This window comes from Panthera pardus, unplaced genomic scaffold (genome assembly GCF_024362965.1).
Source record: "Panthera pardus isolate Hobbes unplaced genomic scaffold, ASM2436296v1 HiC_scaffold_24, whole genome shotgun sequence".
Taxonomy (NCBI): domain Eukaryota; kingdom Metazoa; phylum Chordata; class Mammalia; order Carnivora; family Felidae; genus Panthera; species Panthera pardus.
The window spans coordinates 136,893,117-136,907,158 of NW_026526810.1; the positions used below are offsets into that span (position 1 = coordinate 136,893,117).

The 14,042-nt window shown below is 37.8% G+C and overlaps 1 protein-coding gene across 10 annotated transcripts in view; it reads left to right on the forward strand.

Moving 5' to 3' along the window:
• Positions 1–14,042, forward strand: part of MARK3 (microtubule affinity regulating kinase 3) — a 112,420-nt gene that overhangs the window by 12,303 nt on the left and 86,075 nt on the right. For 9 of the 10 annotated variants that reach the window (XM_019434150.2, XM_053889862.1, XM_053889861.1 and 6 more), the window contains exon 2: positions 10,872–11,063. In XM_019434150.2, coding sequence (XP_019289695.1) covers positions 10,872–11,063 — 192 coding nt within the window. Of the gene's footprint in view, positions 1–10,871; positions 11,064–14,042 lie in introns of those variants that run through there. The other variant, XM_053889868.1, reaches the window with a different exon arrangement.

Below are 14,042 nucleotides of genomic sequence, written 5' to 3' on the forward strand. Positions count from 1 at the left end.
TTATGCTTGTGTTAACTAACTTAGATCACTTTTTGTTTCTGAGCCTTTTTCTTTTTTTTTTTTTAACTCTTTTTTTGAGGCTGACCTGGCAATTATTCATCCATGTAAACGTCAGAGTAAGATTAAAATTACTAGAAAATTAAAAAAATTTTTTTACTTGGGGCACCTGGGTGGCTCAGTCAGTTGAGCGACTGTCCGACTTTGGCTTAGGTCATGATCTCATGGTTTGTGGTTTCGAGCCCCGAGTCCAGCTTTGTGCTGACAGCAGAGCCTGCTTTGGATTCTCTGTCTCCCTCTCTCTCTGCCCCTCCTCTGCTTACTCTCTCTCTCTCTCTCTCTCTCTGTCTCTCAAAATAAATAAACATTTAAAAAAATGCTCAAGAACTACTGACTGGAAATTTTAATTGAAATTGCCTTGAACTTGTAGGTTAATTTGGGTAGAATTTATAGTATCTATCCATGAACATGGAATTTCCATTTATTTAAGTATCTTTTAGGTCTTTCATTAAAAATTTAAAGCTTTCTCCAAAGAGCTTCTATATATTCTTTTTGATTAAGTTAGTTTCTACCTGCTTTATAGTTTTTATTGATATGGTTATTTTTTTTGTTAAATTTTGTGGCAGGTTACTGCCAGTGTAGAGAAATGTGATAGGTTGATCTTGTATCTTGCCAAACTCTCATGAGTTCCAGTGGTATTTCTGATTCTGTTGGTTTGTAGTTAGATCATATCATCTACAAACAGTTACAGTTTTATCTCTTTCCTTCTGATTCTCATATCTTACTTTTTTCTTTCCTTCAAGTATTGGCCATAACCTTTAGTATTATGTTAAATAATGGTAGTGATAATAGACAACTTTGTCTTGTTTCTGATTTTCAAGAAATGATTCTAAAGTTTCTCCATTAGTGTAATATTTGCTGAAGGTTTTGGTCCATGATTTTTATCAAAGTAAAGAAGTTCTGTTCTGTTTCTTGTTTGCTAAGAGTTTTTTAAATCACAAATTGTTCAATCTTATGAAATATTTTTTTTTTTTTGCAGTGAATGGAATAATCGCCCTGCTGCTTTCAAAAGTGAAATTTGATTTTATGAATATCTCTAAAAGTACAAAATACGTGGGGGACAGCCCTTTATTGTCACAATTTAGCTTTGTAGATTTTTTTACATTTGAAAAACCTGCCCTTGTGTTAAGGAGGTGGTTTGTTATTTTAAGGATTAGAAAGGATGCGTGGGCATGTCTTGTGTTTTACAAAAGGGACCAAGGTTTATTTAGGAAGAGTTGAAACATGATGTAAAGTTTTTTTTTTTTTTAAACTTTTAAACCTGATCCCGTCCCCCCCCCGCCCCACCCCAGCTGTATTGAGAAGTAATTGACATACATCACTGTATAAGTTTAAAGTATTGGTTTATGTCCATTGAGAAATGAGTACCACAATATGTTCAGCTAACATCCATCTTCTCGTATAGATAACAATAAGAAAAGAAAGAAGAAATTAATAAAGGAAAAAAATTTCTCATTGTGGTAAGAATTCTTAGGATTTACACTTTTTTTTTTACGACTTTTCTATATATTATATAGCAGTGTTAGCAGTAGTAACCATGATTTACGTTACATCCCTAGTACTTATTTACCTTATAACTGCAAGGTTGTCCCTTTTGACCATCTTCCCCCAGATCCCCCTTCCCTACTCATTTCTTCTGGTAACCATAATTCTCATCTCTTTTTCTATGAGTTTGGGTTTGTTTTCTTGTTTTTGTTTTGCTTTTGGATTCCACATGTAAGTGAGATCGTACAAGATTTGTCTTTCTCTGATTTATTTCACTTAGTATAATGCCTTCAAGATCTGTCCATGTTGTTAGAAATGGTAGGATTTCCTTGTGTGTGTGTGTGTGTGTGTGTGTGTGTGTGTTTTTATGGCTGAATGATACTTTATACATACCACAATTCTTTATCCATTCGTCCATTGACGGACACTTAGGTTGTTTCCATGTCTTGGCTACTGTACACAAATGCTGCTGTGAACATGGGGTGCAGATAGTGTTTTTGTTATCTTCAGATATATACTCAGAAGTGGAATTGCAGCATCATATGGTAGTTCTGGTTTTAATTTTTTGAGGGTTGTCCATGCTGTTTTCCACAGTGGCTATACCAATTTACAGTCCCACCAACAGTACACAAGGGTTTCCTTTTCTCTACATCCATACTATTATTTGTCTTTTTGCTTATGGCTATGGCCACTATGACAGGAGTGAACTGATATCTCATTGTGGTTCTTATTTGCATTTCCCTAATGAGTAGTCATGTTCAGCATCTTTTCATGTACCTGTTGGCTTTTTGTATATCTTCTTTGGAGAAATCTCTATTCAAGTCTTTTGCCCATTTTTAATTAGGTTATTTGTTTTTTGCTATTGAGTTATATGAGTTCTTCATATGTTTTGGATATGAACTCCTTATCAAATATATAGTTTGCAAATATTTTACCATCCCATAGGTTATTTTTCACTTTATTTATGTTTTGTTTTGCTGTGCAGAAGCTTTTTAGTTTGATGTAGTCTCACTTGTTCATTTTTTATTTTGTTGCTTGTGCCTTAGGTGTCATCCAAAAAATCATTACTGAGACCCATATCAAGGAGCTCTGTTCCTATGTTTTCTTCTAGGGGTTTCATGGTTTCAGGTCTTACATTTAAGTGCTTTTTAATGACTTTAATTTTTATTTGAGAGAGAGAGCCCACGTGTATGCCTGTGTGTGTGCAAACGGGAGGGGCAGAGAGAGAGGAGAGGGAGAGAGAATCTCAAGCAGGCTCCACGCCCAGCACTGAGCCCAATACAGGGCTCAATCCCAAGACTGTGAGATCATGACCCGAGCCGAAATCAACAAAGACACTTAACTGACTGAGCCACCCAAGCGCCCCTTTACATTTAAGTTTTTTAATCCATTTCAAATTAGTTTTTGTGAGTGGTATAACATATGGATCCAGTTTCATTCTTTTACATATGAGTACCCAGTTATACTAGTATCTTTTATTGAAGAGATGGTCTTTTCTCCATTCAGTATTCTTGGCTCCCTTGTCAAATATTAGTTGACCTTATATGTTTGGGCTTATTTCTGGGCTCTCAATTATATTCTGGTCTATTTGTTTTTATGCCATTATCATACTGTTCATTATCATAGTATAGCTTTATAATATAGCTTGAAATCAGGAGGTGTGATACCTCCTGATTTGCTCTTTCTCAATATTTCTTTGACTGAGGTCTTTGTGGTTCCATATAAATTTTTTAGGAGCGTTTTTCCTACTTCTGTAAAAAAGGCTATTGGAATCTTGATAGAGATTGCATTGAATCTGTAGATGGCTATTAGTAGTTTTGACATTTTAACAATATTAATTCCAACCCGTGAACACAGGATACCTTTCCATTTATTTGTATTGTCTTCAATTTCTTTCATCAGTGTCTTCATAATTTTCAGCATAGAGAGCTTTCACCTTAATTCCTAAGTATTTCATTCTTTTTGATGCTATTGTAAATAGGATCAATTTCTTTTTCAGAAATCTCATTAGTGTATAGAAACACTACTGATTTTTTAAAATGTGTTTTTAAAGCTTATTTATTTATTTTGAGAGAGACAGAGCCAGCATGAATGGGGGAGGGACAGAGAGAGAGAGAGAGAGAGAGAGAGAGAGGGAGGGAGGGAGAGAATCCCAAGCAGGCTCTGCACTGTCAGCACAGAGCCTTATGTAGGTCTCAAACTCATGAAAACATGAGATCATGACATGAGCCAAAACCAAGAGTTGGATGCTTAACCAACTGAGCCACCCAGGTGCCCAGCACTACTGATCTTTTAATTTAATTTTTTTTATCTTGCAACTTCATTGAATTCATTGGTTAGATCTAACAGTTTTTCAATTGAGTCTTTAGGGTTTTCTATATATAAAATCATGTTTGTTTTTTTTAAATGATTTTATTTTTTAAGTAATATCTTCTCCCAGCGTGGGGTTTGAACTTAAACTTACTCCCGATACCAAGAATCACATGCTCTGGGGCACCTGAGTGTCTCAGTGGGTTGAGCTTCTGACTCTTGATTTTGGCTCACGTCATGATCCCAGGGATATGGGATTGAGCCCGGTGTCTAGCTCTGTGCTGAGTGTGGAACCTGCTTGGGATTATCTCTCTCCCTCTGTGCCTCACACTTCAATCATGTGTGTGTGTGTACTCTCTCTCTGTTGCTCTCAAAAAAAAGAAAAATTAATAAAAATAAAAGAGTCACACATTCTACTGACTGAGCTAGCCAGGCACCTCTATAAAATCATGTCTTTTGCAAACAGGGACAATTTTACTTCTTTTCCAGTTCTGATACCTTTATTTTTTTTTCTTGCTTGATTGCTCCCACTAGGACTTCCAGTGTTATGTTCAATAGAAGTGGTAAGAATGGGCAACCATGTCTTTTTCTTGAACGTAATGGAAAAGCTTTTATCCTTTCACCATTGAGTATGATGTTAGCTGCGAGCTGCTCATATATGGACTTTTTATGTCAAGATATGTTCTTTCAGTGCCCAGTTTAACAGTTTTCATCATGAATGGATGTTGACTTTTGTCAGAAGTTGGATGCTTTTTCTGTGTGTATCAAGATGATTACATGATTATTTTCTTTAATTCCGTTAATGTGATATGTTACATTGGTTGATGTGGTGAACTATCCTTACATCCCAGAGATAGATCCCACTTGATCATGGTAAATGATCCTACGTGTGTGTGTGTGTGTGTGTGTGTGTGTGTGTGTGTGTGTGTGTATTTTTTAAATTAAATTTGGTTTTTTTTGAAAGAGAGACAGAAAACATGAGCAGGTGAGGGGCAAAGAGATTGGGGGGGAGAGAATCTTAAGCAGGCTCCATGCTCAGTGCTTGATCCCACTACAGTGATATCATGACCTGAGCCAAAATTAGGAGTTGGACACTTAACCAGTTGAGCCACCCAGGTGCCCTGGTAAATGATCCTTTTAACGTGCTGCTGAATTCAGTTTGCTAGTATTGAGAATTGAGAATTTTTACATCCATATTCATCAGGGATATTGGCCTGTAGTTTTCTTTTCTAATGGTGTTCTTTTCTGCTTACACCTGATTTCTTAAGTAGGCTTCTCAAATTTAAGATTAGTGCTTTACCAGATAGATACAATGGTAAGCCCAAAGCCATATTTATCATGCTAAAAAAATTAAAATTAAAAAACTTTTTGGTGGGGGTGCCTGGGTGGCTCAGTTGGATAAGCATCTGACTTCCACTCAGGTCATGATCTCACGGTCTGTGAGTTCGAGCCCCGTGTCAGGTTCTGTGCTGACAGCTCAGAGCCTGAAGCCTGCTTCAGATTCTGTCTTTCTCCTCCCTCTCCCCTCTCCCCGCCTCTCCCCCACTCATGTTCTGTCTCTGTCTCTTAAAAATGAATAAATGTTAAAAAAAAATAATTAAAAAAAACCTTTTTGATGTGTGTCTAAGGTATATTCTCATTTGTATCTTCTGGTTATATGATTTATATTCTATGGCTCTTAAATATGGATACATTTTTAAAGAACATAACAAAATGGAATGCATTCTCCATTCATTTTTCTTTTTCTTTCTTTTTTTTTCCTTTTTCTTCCTTTTCCTTTTCCTTTTCCTTTTCCTTTTCCTTTTCCTTTTCCTTTTCCTTTTCCTTTTCCTATTCCTATTCCTATTCCTATTCCTATTCCTATTCCTATTCCTATTCCTGTTCCCTTTTCCTATTCCCTTTTCCTTTTGCTTTTGCTTTTGCTTTTCCTTTTCGCTTTCCTTTTCCTTTTCCTTTTCCGAGAGAATCCCAAGCAGGCTCCGTGCTCAGTGCTGAGCTGACATATGGCTCAATCCCAAGAAACTGGGATCCTGACCCAAGTCGAAATAATCAGAGACTTAACTGACTGAGCCACCCAGTCACTCCTCCATTCATTTTTCTTATTGCTTCTTACATTAGTGTTGATACAGCTCTGTAACAGTAATGCTTTGACTGAAAGTAATAAACTCTAACATAATGGCTTAACCAAATAGGGGTTTGCTTTTCTCACAAAAGAAACATACATAGTTTCTAGCTTTGGTTCAGCAGTATAATATTGAAGTTGCTGGTTTTTATTTATTTAAAAATATATATATATTTTAATACTTTTTTTTAATGTTTATTTATTTTGGGGGGGGGGGGAGGGACGGGGGCGGGGGGAGAATCCCAAGCAGGCTCTGCACTGTCCGTGCAAAGCCCAGCACGGGGCTTGTAATCCTAAAGACCGTAAGATCATGACCTAAGCTGAAATCAAGAGTCTGAGCCACCCAGGCGTCCCAGATTTTATTTATTTTTGGGAGAGATTGAGAGAGCAGGGAGGGGCAGATAGGGGGACAGAGGATCCCAAGTGGGCTATACTCTGACAGCAGCAAGCTGATGGAACGCTCAAACTTCCCAACCTCTAGATCATGACCTGAGCCAAAGTTGGATGCTCAACTGACTGAGCCACCTAAGCACCCCAGAGCTGGTGGTTTTTAAAAATACTATTTTCTTGGGGTGCCTGGGTGGCTCAGGCGGTTAAGCTTCCAACTCTTGATCTCAGGATGGTGAGTTCAAGCCTCACGTTGGGCTCTGTGCTGCGTGTGAAGCCTACTTAAAATAAAAACAAAAAATTTTCTTTCGTGTTTGAGACCTTTTGGCTGCAAGATAACTTATACATCTGCAGTTATGGTTGCATTGAAGGAAAGAGAAAGAAGGGACTGTACTAGTGTATCTGTGCCCCTTTGTGAGAAACAAAAAGTTTTCCCAGAACTGCCCCTGTCCTGCCCCCCACCGGTATGTTTTCATTAATGAGCACCGGCCAGAACCGAGATGCTCAACCGAATGAGCCACCCAGGTGCCCCTAGCTACAGACACGTTTGAGAAAACAATTATTTAGTTGGTCTTGTTGCCTCATCAAATACCCAGCCAGCTTCTCTTGGTAATGAAGAAGGGAGAAATGGATATTGAGTATATAACTATAATGTTTGCCCCATTCTCTAATATATTACCTGGAAATTTAAATTTTCTGCAGTAAAGGTTTTAGTTTGCAAATGGATGCTTTATAAATTTGTTAATAATCTCCTGTCTTTGGTTTGCTTCTGGTTATTTTCAGTAGCAGTGTACATATTCTAATTTTCTGGTGGATGAAGTGGTATCAGCTCAACTCCATGGGAGAGAGAAGGTTCAGGGCTCCTTTAATCTTTAAGACTTGAATTTAACAGCTTAGAGTACCTGTTAACATGCTTAGTGCTGCCACAAAATGTAATGTGAATACTGAAGAATTCTATAACATTTTTCCTTTTTTACCCTTGGGTTGTTTACTGGCTCCATAGGGAGGAAAAAAAAAAACCCTTATGCATGAAATAATTGGCTAATAGTAAAGAATTCAGAATTATTTGGTTAATTGTTTAGTATAGCACATTGAGTGGTATAAGATTAGAAACTTTTTTCTTTTTTTCTTAATTTTTTTTTTTTTTTTTTTTTTTTTTTTTAGTCTATTTATTTCGAGAGAGAGAGAGAGTAGGAGAGGGACAGAGAGAGGAGAGAGAGAGAATCCCAAGCAGGCTCCATGGTGTCAGCACAAAGCCTGACGCAGGGCCTGAACTCATTAACTGAGCTCATGACCTGAGCTGAAACCAAGAGTCGGATGCTTAACTGACTGAGCCACCCAGGCTCCCCTAGAAACAGTTTTTCTTTAGGGCCATTGATAGAAGCGTGGGATGAATAAAATGAAAGAAAGCCAAGTAGAAGCTCTAGTAACTGTTACAGGGCCGTATCAACACTAACATAAGAAGCAGTAAGAAAAATAAATGGGGAATGCATTCCATTTTATGTTATACATACTAGCTCTTGAAAATGTGTCCATATGTAAGAACCATATAATTTATTATATGACCAAGACACAAATTAGAATATACCTTAGACACACATACAGCCCCCAAAAATAATCTTTAATTTTTTTAACATAGTTAAATATGGTTCCAGGTTTGCTTTTCTATCTTTCTGGTAAAGCACAAACCTGAAATTTGAGACGCCTACTTAAGAAATCGGGTTTAACTAGAAAAAGACACTACTAGAAAACTATATGCCAGTATATCCCTGATAAATAATTTGTGTCTGTTTTGAGAGAAATTTTTTTAAGTTAAATACATTAGATTTCCCCCCAAAATTTTTATTTAAATTCTAGCTAGTTAACATATAGTATAATGCTGGTTTCAGGAGTAGAATTTAGTGATTCATCATTTACATATAACACCCAGTGCTCATCACAAGTGCCCTCCTTTACCCATCACCCATTTAGCCCATCCACTACCCACCTTCCTCCATCAACCCTCAGTTTGTTTGCTCTATTGTTAAAAGTCTCTTATGGCTTGCTTTTCTCCCTTTTTCCCCCCCTTCCTATATATTCATCTGTCTTGTTTCCTAAATCCCACATGAGTGAAATCACATGAGCCCGATGTGGAGCTCGTGAGTTCATGACCTGAGCGGAAGTTGGAGGCTCAACCGACTGAGCCACCCAGGCGCCTCAGGATTTCATTCTGTTTGATGGCCGAGTTAGATTTATTTATTTATTTATTTATTTATTTATTTATTTATTTTAATTTTTTTAACGTTTATTTATTTTTGAGAGAGAGAGAGAGAGAGACAGAGCACGTGCATGGGAGGGGCAGAGAGAGAAGGAGACAGAATCTGAAGCAGGCTCCAGGCTCTGAGCTGTCCGCATAGAGCCCGATGGAGGGCTCAAACTCAAACTGTGAGGTCATGACATGAGCCGAAGTCGGAGGCTTAACCGACTGAGCCACCCATGCACCCCAGATTTATTTTTTAAAGATTTTATTTTTAAGTAATCTCTACACAATTTGGGGCTCAAACTCACAACCTTGAGATCAAGAGTAGTGTGCTCTTCCCACTGAGCTAGCCGGGCACCCCCCCTAGATTTTTTAATTTAAGGACTTTATGTAAGGAAACACCAAACTAAATATACTTAGTTTAACCCTATTGTAGTTTAACAAATTACAGTTTAACAGATATTTCAAATTTACAGATACTACAATTTAAATATACTGAAGTTTAGTATACTTTAAATATACTAAGTTTAACCCTATTGTAATTTAACAAATTACAATTTAACAGATATTACAAATTTAACAGATATTTAAATCTGTTGTATGAGTTTATAATCTAACAGGGAAATGCAGGTTTCTTTTGGCTTTGTATTATGATTGTTTATTTGCATAAGTGTATTAGTTTAGGTTGCGTTATGCTGTAGTAACGTACACAATCAAAATCTTAGTGGTTTAACACAGTAAAAACCCTTGTTTAAACAGTTTGCCTGAGGGCTTGTTGGCTCTATGAAGATTGATCTCCCTGTCCAGGATAATTTGGCCCTGAGGGCTTCTGTCTTTGGGCAATGCTTAGGATTCAGGAGAGCAAAAGATGGCTGAAGTCAAGCACTGACAAATAATGCTTTTGCATGGGAATGACATGTCATTTTCATTTGTATGTCATTGGCTAAACTTAGGGACATGGCTGGGCCGACTCAAATGAGGGAAGAGGGTCTGAGTTCCTCTGTGAAATCAGTGGGATCCTCCACAAACTCAGAAGCAAAAGAGCTAATATGGTGGCTAATAGTATTGTCCACAACAAAGTAGCATAATATAGATAGATACAAAGTACCCCTGGAACCCAAAGGAGAAGAAAAAGAAACTGATTAGATGCAAGAAAAGTCACAGGAGGCTTCATAAAGATGGTGACAAATGATCCAAACATAAGGGGATGAGTAGGAATCTTAGGTTTGAAGAGAAGAAAGGGCATTCAAATTGAGGGACTAGGACCATCCTGGAGAAGAGTGGATGATATAGCCAGAAAGGAGGAATGGATTAGATCACACAAGGCCTTGAATTCATTCAGCATTCATTCAGCAACAATGTATTGCACAGCTACTCCGTGTCAGTCACTGCTCCCAAGTTCTAGGAATATCTGATAATGAACAAAACAGACAAAAATCCTTGTCCTCCTGAAGGTTACGTCTGGTTGATGCTAAGAAATTACTCTTTAATTATAAGTAGATTGGGGAGTAAGAGTAACATAAGCAAAGGTACAAACTTTGGATGCCTATGAATCTTAAGATTCTTTTAATATTCCTATTTTATGTGTAATAGAAGACAGTTGACTTGGATGTAAGTTAATGTTTTCTCCATTTAACTGTGTCTCATGCTAGAAAACTTAATGTATGAAAAGCTGAATTTACAAAACATGTAAATTAGAAAATACATTTACATTACACAAGCTTTTTTAAACCAAATTGTGGCTAGTACAGTTTTAGTGACTGTATTTTTGTTGTGTAAATAGTAAAACCACTTGATACATACCTCACTCGGCGGGACAGGACTTTGTTTTATATACTGCCGTGTTCCAGTTCCTAAATTATATTCTCTTTGGATTTCTCACTAAGTCGTGATGTGGCAGTGAATAAATCACAAAAGTATCCTCATCTGGTGAAGGATCATACGTGCTGGTGCATTTAATAGCTATGGAAAAGTTACATTCTTTATGATTATAAGGCAGCCTTGTTACTCCTATTTTATGTTACAACCACATACAAAAAATATCTCCTTTCCTTCTGAACACCCACTTCAACCCTTGATGGTATTTTTCTTCTCGGCATTTGCTTGTTTTCCTCATAAATTTATATCGTGGGCAAATTCCTTTAAAGTGCTAGATACGTTAGGATTAAAATTAAAGCAGTGGTGTTTTGTTTCTTCAACTAGGGGCTCTTAAAACTTGGCAGGTACCATGTGTTCTCTCATTTCCTTATTTTTATGTATGTTATATTGTAGCACACGTCACATGGAGATGGGCGGCAAGAAGTTACCTCTCGCACTGGGCGCTCTGGAGCTCGGTGTAGAAACTCTATAGCTTCCTGTGCAGATGAACAACCTCACATCGGAAACTACAGACTGTTGAAAACAATCGGCAAGGGGAATTTTGCAAAAGTGAAATTGGCAAGACACATCCTTACAGGAAGAGAGGTAAATATTAAGTTTAATTTCTGTTATGATACTTGCTTTGTTCAGTTCCATGCAAGAGAGGAAGAGAATGTATATATTACTTGAGCTAATTTCTGAGCTAATTAAATATTGTTTTTAAGAACAAGAAACTTACATACTAATTTTCTGGGAGTTCCTTTGCTTTCTCATGTCTTTAAATGTAGTATTACATTGAGTGTTCGAATTGGCTTTTGCCAAAGTGGGTAGTGTTTTGTTCTAAGAACTGCCACCAGATTAATATTCTTTCTGCCACCAGAATAAAAATTGTTTGGAACTTAATGTATAAGCTCACAGTACTTGGAAATCATGAGTGTTGTCTGTTTTTATAGATTTTTTTGCCCAAGAAGTTTCTTCATTTCACCGAAGAAACTTTTCTCATAGCCTAGGTTTGATTGGCTGTTGTACAGGAAGGCATATGCTTTCCTAACTTTTGTGATGATTGGCTTTCTGCTCAACTGCATTCTGTATTTATCAAAAATACACCTGTTAAAACTCCTGAATTGACTCCCTCCACATGTTCCACATGTGCAATACAGAACCTGTTTTGCTTCTTCGACTTCTTGCATTTAGGTCTCTATGCCTGCTATTTCCTCTGCCTGAAATGCACTTCACACTTTTGTGTAGCAACCACTTCTTCTGGGAAGGAGTCGTTGATGGACTCCCTTTTCCCAGGTATGGGACTCAGGTTAAAATTCCTGATACTTCCCCTCAGATAGCACAGTTTACATTTATGGGAACTGCTTATTTACCCATCTTCCCTCTCTGGTCTGTAGGGCAGATAGCCGTACTTAACAGCGTTTGGCACATAGTAGGTGCTTAGTAAATATATGTTGAATGATTGTAATGATACTTCATTATTTTATTTATTTATTTATTTTTAATGTTTGTTTATTTTTGAGAGAGAGAGACAGAATGTGAGCGGGGGAGGGGCAGAGAGAGAGGGAGACACAGAATCCGAAGAAGCGGGCTTCAGGCCCTGAGCTGTCAGCAGAGAGCCCGATGTGGGGCTGGAACTCATGAACCATGAGATAATGACCTGAGCTGAAGTTGGACGCTTAACCGACTGAGCCACCCAGGTGCCCCTGTAATGATACTTTTGAAGGAAGCTTTTTAAAGAAATGCTTTCCCTGTACCAGAGCCTCCTGATAGATATGCCATGACAGCATTACCGACGTGTCATGGCATTGATGCCCTCAGCCCACCATGCCCGGGGCTGCTGGAGCAGGGCCAGGGGCCAGTCATTCGTCTGGAAGCAGCCTCTGCTGCAGTGTGCCCTCCGGATATTCCCGTTTTCCATGTGTGCTGGGAGCTGAAGAAGACTGGAAGCCTAGGTCCACACTAACTGGAATATTAAGTACAGACTTGAACCAAAAGTTTGCCTGTTCACGTTCCATCTCAACTTGGTGACAAATCCATGGTCAGTACTCCTTGTTATGAATATCCCTGGGCTGCTTTTCGAGTCCATGAACAGCATGAGTGGAGGAGGGTCTTGCCTTGCTGTCCCTGAGCAGAGCTTTCTGAAACTCAAGACTTCTTGAGTTTAGTCCCCACAATTCTAGGTGGTTGCTTGGCCAGTTTCCTCACATGGGCAGATGGTGGGTTGGAAGAGGAATGGGCCAGACAGACCCTCTCACTTTTTCCTTAGCTGTAGTTTGGCCTACTGTATTTACATCTGGTAGGTTCTCTTGCCAGAAAAGCTTGAATCTGACTAGCAGAGTGACTTAAAGTTTTTCTTCTTCTTTTTTTTTTTTTTTTTTTTTTTAACTTTGAATTAAACTATTTTAGGGGCGCCTGGGTGGCTCAGTCGGTTGAGCGACCGACTTCGGCTCAGGTCATGATCTCACGGTTTGTGAGTTCAAGCCCCGCGTCGGGCTCTGTGCTGACAGCTCAGAGCCCGGAGCCCGCTTTGGATTCTGTGTCTCTCTCTCTCTGCCCCTCCCCCTCTCATGCTCTATCTCTCTGTGTCTCAGAAGTAAATAAATGTTAAAAAAAATTAAAAAATATATAAAATAAAATAAACTATTTTACTCAATCCCCACCCCCTTACTGTAGGTATCACCCAGAATCCTAGAAAATGTAATATTTATATTTCTATAGTCTGGAAATACATTATGTAGGAAGTACAAGTTCCTTGAAATTTCTCTTCTCAAAGAGGGTCACTTGTTTGGTGTAGGTTCTCACAGTATTTTATATAGATACTAACTTTTTGTTTATTTTAACAAAAAGAGACTCATGGATATAATGGTAACTTTTTTTTTTTTTTTTTATAATGGTAACTTTCTTAGCAACATATCTGACTGTGTCTGGATCTTAGTGCTCATAGATCTGACACATTCTGTCTTACACGTGTGTGCTGTTGCTGTGGTTTATCCCTGTCAGTGGGCCTTGAGTGGTTTCTGATTTTTTGCTACTGTAAGCATCTGCAGTGAAAGTTTCTTAACTCTCTACTCTGCTTAAGTGTTTCTGTGGGATAAATTCCTACAAGTGGATATCCAGGTCAAAAAGGATGAATATTTGATATTGTAATAGGTACTGGTGAATTGCTTTTGAGAAAATTTTACAGCATTTTATTATCCTATCAAAGTGAATGAAAGTATCCATTTTTCTGCACCCTTACTAATACTACATAGATCATTTTTATCTGATGGACAAAAAAAAAAATGTGTTTTTTTGCAAGCTTCTTTTTGGTAACAGATTGATATTTTCATGTATTTTTGTCATTCATATTTTCTTTTTAAAATAAGTTTCCTATTTGTGTCCTTTATCCATTTTTCTTTTCCCGTTTAAATCTTAATGATTTAAACCCGTTATGTGTTTCATACATCAGTCTGATCTGTCTGGGTTTCATGTCTAATCTGAGTTTCATGACTTGGTAAGAAAGGTTTAGTTACTTTGCCCCAAGATTTAAAAAGTGGTTCTGTATCTTCTTCAAATAGTCCTGTGGATCCCATTTGAATGTTT